Here is a 5,681-nt window from a genome sequence, read left to right as displayed (position 1 = left end):
TAATTATACTTATAATAATAAAGTTAATTATCATAATATATAATAAGTGGTATTATGACCATTCAGTTCAAAATATTATTAAAAAATGAAATGAAACTAGTTCTATGATTGTGATCGTTATGGAATTACTGATTAATTGAAAATAATTGGTTAATCGATAAATATATGAATACGGAGTGACGTATACGTACGTGTAAATAAATAAATCAATTAATATTGATTAATTAAATACTGGTATATATGTATACATGAAATATATATATAAATAAATAAATGATATATAAGAGTAATATATGATGTACATCGGTTATGAATAAATTGGATCAAAACATCGACGAATTTGTTACTTCATTTGCACCTCAAAATAGATTCGGCGTTAAACCAGGGTGGATACAGGGGTTTTGAAGAATTTGTCACATCACACTCACCACAAGGGTACATTGGTATCTCCAAAACGTCATTATTAAGCGCCATCCCCCACACTGGAATGAACTAATTTCCTTGATGAAAAAGGGCACTTGAAAAGAAAATTTGAATGACTGGTAATAGTCTCACAGAACGACGAGACGACAACACGAGGATTTCCCTCCAAATGACGTCACCGGAGATTCCCACACGCACACATGAATGATGACGTAATGATGAATTTACCACCACCAGTTATTGTCGAAATTCGTATAAGGACACGTCAGCCATCCCGGCCTGACCGAATGGCTAGAACCACCGCCACGCAACTGGTAGGTTCCGAGATCGAATCCTAGCATAGACGAGTTTTTTTTTTTAATTTTTTTTCTTGAATTTAAATTATCTGCTGCTACAATATTTCATTAGAAATCATGTTTTCAATAATCGTGATAATACCGGTATATGATTCGTACATTCCAATATGAAAATAATAGACGCTTGAAAATAAGAGGTCTGGCTACGAACTGAAAAAGTTTCGGACAGCCCATATCATACCTATTTCCATTCATGGCTGGATATTTGACACATTATTTCATAATTCATAAAATACACCATGTACGAACGTTCGCTGTACGGAAAGGTTTCATGTTTTCGATCGAAAATGACTTCTCCGTAATTTAGACTCATCTCCCGCCGACGCCAGCCGATAGTCTCATTCTCGGTAAAACCAAAATGAATTTGTAAAAAAGAAAGCCGACGAACAGACGTGGCGGCTGATCGTAAATCCCGAACTAGATAAACGAAACAACGGATAGAACATGTTAATTTGCACCCCTCGAGACGACCGAACATCTCAACATACATCCGCGAGTCGAGTTGCAACAATAAATCTCGTGCCGATTCGTTTCGACCAGTCAGCTCGTTCGGTAAGGGCGAATTTCCAAGAATCTAAAATTAACCGCGGAGATATTTCGATAAAGGATATAGATCAGAATGACGTCACCCGCCCAGGGCCCTCGTACAGAAAAGATTAAAGACTCGATTTCGATGAAAAATTGAAATATGTACCTCCCTGATATGATGAAGAAACTGAATGGATTTCAAACGAGTTTGTGATAATAGGCTTTGGAAGAATCATACCGGTAATGTTTCTTTTTACCACTGATCTGGGGATGTGCTCAGAGTTTCTTTAGATGGTCATAAGCAATACCGATGATGCTACTTGACCAAGTCATTCTGTGAAAAGTTCCCTAATCTTGGAATTAAATCCTTTACCATGCTATAGTATTATATTACCGCCATGCAATAGTGTCCGAAATAAACTGTTATTATTTTACGTTGCACCATTCGCGTAGGTTTCTACGTTTGTTATTCACGCACGCGGTAATGGTGTGAAGTGGCTGTCTGTTTAAAATAAACGTCTGCTAAAAGTCCATTAAAGCTAGCTTTTTTTAAAGTAGTTACTTCCCGTTTTCAACATTTCCGTTCATAAGCGAACGTCAGAAACGACGCATCACATGAACATCTATATAACATCTATAAACATCTATTAAAACTCTTCTCATAGACCGGAGGCTTTTTGCATAATTACGTATGTTCGAATTTACATAAATTATGATGGTTGACTTTTCATTCAAACAATGTTCAGCGTGAAGAAAGAACCCGCAATATGGAAGACAATTGAGAATAGTGATGTTGTGATCATTCACTTATATACAATCATTTTACCTATTATTCATCTGTTTCTATCAAGTGTTTTAACTCAAAATTGAATGAATACCAACATTGAGAACTCGGAAGCGCCAATATTTCGTAGTAATTCTTTCAATTGCGGTCCATTCATCATTCAACTATCCGTTTCCGCCATTTCGAGAAAAATTTGCATAATCGATTGCACGAATACGCCGGTAGGTGGCACCCTTGTCAGTAACGTCGCGTGGGTTCGAGTCCCCGATTGTATGAAATGGTGTGCTAGTCGGATAAGATCTCGTGACGAACACCATCTGCGTGGACGAGTTTAAGAGGCCGCGATGCTTCCGTTAATCGAACCGGTTTGCGTGACACTGAGGTGAAATTAACTGCGCTCTCGTTTGAATTACGAAGTCTCTCATCTCAATATCATCAGCTGCAGTCAATGTGACCTGTGTATGTATGTGACGTCGATACGAAAATCGAGAATTTCGAATTCTCCCAAATTCTGGCAGAAAAGTTGTGCAGTCGAGATTTCCGAGTCCAAAAGCGACCTTGGATATTCAGACTCTGGGTGCAGGTGCACAGTCATGGCCCACGAAAGTCCAAGAGGGGTCCGAAAAAGATTTGTCTTAGGTTGTTAGTTGGCTATAGAACTCTGTCAGTCTTAAACTGGCCTCAAAATCTCATGACTGTGTAGTCGCCTTTACTTGTTTGACGGGTCTCCAGCAATGACGGTGAAACCATTGATGACGTCACGTCTGTGCGGCCCTTTTATGGTGAATGGGCTTATGAAATCCGTATCATAACGATTGTAAATGTGACGTCACAGTGCGTCATATCAACCGCCAAGCGCAAGTGGATAACTGGAGTCAAGTCACAATCCGACGGCCATTTGACGGTCGTTATGACGCTTGTGACGTCCGTGCATTTCCTCTATAAAACAAACGGTAGAAATGATCTTTAAAACAGCCCGATGAAAACACAAGAACTCGCAGCAGATTTGCTAAAATATGTTCAGTTATTTTTATTATTTCCAATCATTTAATAACACGAACAACATTATTATCGGACACACAGATACACAGTATTATTCATATTAGATTATTGACGCTTTATTTTCTGGGGCTGGCTTTGTTTTTCGATCATTATTTACACGGCAAATTCTAATCAGAACGAACCCTGGTGGTGAAACGCATCACTAAACTCCGGCGCTAAAACGGCACGAATTCCTGCTACTGTGCGACGAGTCAGTCAGTCAGTATATATAAGCCATTGCATACATTTCAACATTGAATCCACAAGTGGCGTTTATAAGTTTGATGTTCATAGTCGGTAAATGAATTCGTCGATAATGGTTTGATGTAAACCGTGGGAGTAACGAGATGAAAGGAAATGTTTTTGATATATTTCGTGCACACCAGGTTTTTCATGTATTAGATAGCTATAAGATATATTCAGATTCAGGTGATATTTTTACGCAAATACATTATCAATTTCTCAGCGAATTTGTATTCAACTCCTACATTTGATTCGGCTTTGATATGGTATTCATTTCTGCACAAGTTTCCTTTTGGCTTCAACATTATGATAGTTTGCTCCGAAACGTTGATAGTTGTGGCTATATTAAAGTCATCGTATTAAGTTTCCATAATTTGCTAGAACAAGTTATCATTATCATTTAATCATTATTTACACGCGAGTTTTCAGTCAAGTAAAAATTGCCTCTTCGTTCTTTTTTAATTTGCACTGAACATGTTTTTTTTTGTTTAGAATAATCTAGGGGGTCGGCGCGGGGGACGCGTTGCACTTGGGTTTTGTTTCTAGCCCATGCGCACTAGACCGAAAGCGCGCTTATTATCGTCGGCCTCGTCACGTTTGCCCATGCGCACCAAACCAAAAGCCCGTTTAGTATCCTCCTCGTCCCGTTTGCCCATGCGCACTAGTCCAAAAGCCCGTTTGTAGTCTTCCTCGTCACGTTTGCCCATGCGCACTAAACCGAACGCTCTTTTGTAGTCTTCCTCGTCGCGTTTGCCCATGCGCACTAGACCGAACGCTCTTTTGGCAGCCTCGTCTTCGTCGCGCTTGCCCATGCGCACCAGACCGAACGCTCGTTTTTCGTCGGTGTCGGAATCTGCCGATTTCTTGCCCATGCGCACTAGACCGAACGCCCGGCCCATTCGAACCAGACCGAACGCGCGTTTGTCGTCCAGTTCCCGTTTGCCCATGCGAACCAATCCGAATGCGCGCTTTATGTCTTGAACTTCTTTCAATTGGCGACCCAATCGAGGGAATTGTATAGCCCTGTCTGCATCGGGCTTGGCGTCTTCATCTTCGCTGTGGTCGTTGTCGTGTGTGGACGGTAGCTCCGCCTGGTGGTGGTCGTTGTGTTCATCCACGTGGTCGGTAGAGCGGGTATTTCTAGCTGATCGGACGAACCTAGGTTTGTAAGCCGGTGGCGCTTGTAGATCGTCTAACAGAGCTCGTATTAACAACTGGCGGTAAACATTTTTACCGAGTCGAGGTAAATTCGGGGTTCGAGCCTCCTCTTCTAAGTTTTCCAGATCTTTGCCGATGCGCGGGAAATGAGGTTGTCTTCTGTATAAATCATCGTCGGTTTCTACTTCGTCGTTGTTGTTTGAGTACGGTGATCGACCCATTCGCACCAGTTTCAAGTCCCGTTTGCCCATCCTCACCAGTTCCAAGCCTCGACCCATGCGAACCATAGGCATCGCTCGTCGATTTCTGACCGGGGTATCGTTTTCATCGGTCGTATGTACCGAATCTGTAAATATACAATAGCAAGGAATACGTTAGTCGGAGTAAAGTTGAGGTCAAGTTGATTTATAGACAAGGAACAGAGTATAGGGCCCAGTTGTTTTACAGTCGCGACATCAAAGTGGTCTTAGTTCATAAGGCTTATCTGAAGTTGTATAGGGTTGTCTATATACAACTGAGGAGCTGGTCCCATAGTCATGGCTTAGACTTAAGACCAGTCAAAGACAAACTTAATTCTATAGCCTATCTAACAACTTAAGACCAGTCTTAAGATTTAAGACCACTTTCGGACTTAAGTCACGACTGTGCAACTGGCTCCAGATGTTCTTAGACCGAGCCATGACTGTTTGCAACTGGCCCCAGGAGACACACGACCGTCAGATGAGAAATATCTGACCATATCTGAATTTATTCAGTTAAACCTATTACGCAAGTAGAGACTTGGAATAAATTCATTATGTATTAGAGTTGGGCGGCAGACGACACTTGTGCGAGCGCGGGAAACGTGACGAAACAGTCGATGAGGTTAATTCGATAATTTCATGTAAATGTGAATCGTTTGTAACCGGTTCGACTCGTACACGAGTTCCGTAGTTATTCCTAAAATCTACGAGCGATGTTTGTTCGGACTCTTTCGGAATGCGCCAAGTGATCGTTCCGACGCTTTCGGGTATTTCCGGAATTCGCCAGCGCCGAGCGAACGAGCAGGCGGTATAGCGCGGCGATTTCGCCGCAGGAAACCGACAAAATTAGACTTCCTAAGCGCATACTTAAAATTCACGCGTTTAAAAATCAACACAAAATAGCAA

General features: G+C 41.4%; 1 protein-coding gene across 2 annotated transcripts in view; it reads right to left on the bottom strand.

The window, feature by feature from the left end:
- Window positions 1-3,120: 3,120 nt before the first annotated feature.
- Window positions 3,121-5,681, bottom strand: part of LOC141912583 (uncharacterized) — a 33,400-nt gene continuing 30,839 nt past the window's right edge. For both annotated transcript variants that reach the window (XM_074803872.1, XM_074803873.1), the window contains exon 2: window positions 3,121-4,879. In XM_074803872.1, coding sequence (XP_074659973.1) covers window positions 3,918-4,879 — 962 coding nt within the window. In that variant the 3' untranslated portion in view covers window positions 3,121-3,917. The remainder of the gene's footprint in view (window positions 4,880-5,681) is intronic.

The sequence above is a fragment of the Tubulanus polymorphus genome, chromosome 11, assembly GCF_964204645.1.
Source record: "Tubulanus polymorphus chromosome 11, tnTubPoly1.2, whole genome shotgun sequence".
In the NCBI taxonomy this organism is placed as follows: Eukaryota; Metazoa; Nemertea; class Palaeonemertea; order Tubulaniformes; family Tubulanidae; genus Tubulanus; species Tubulanus polymorphus.
Note: the sequence above shows the minus strand (reverse complement) of the source record. Positions and strands in the feature narration are given on the sequence as shown.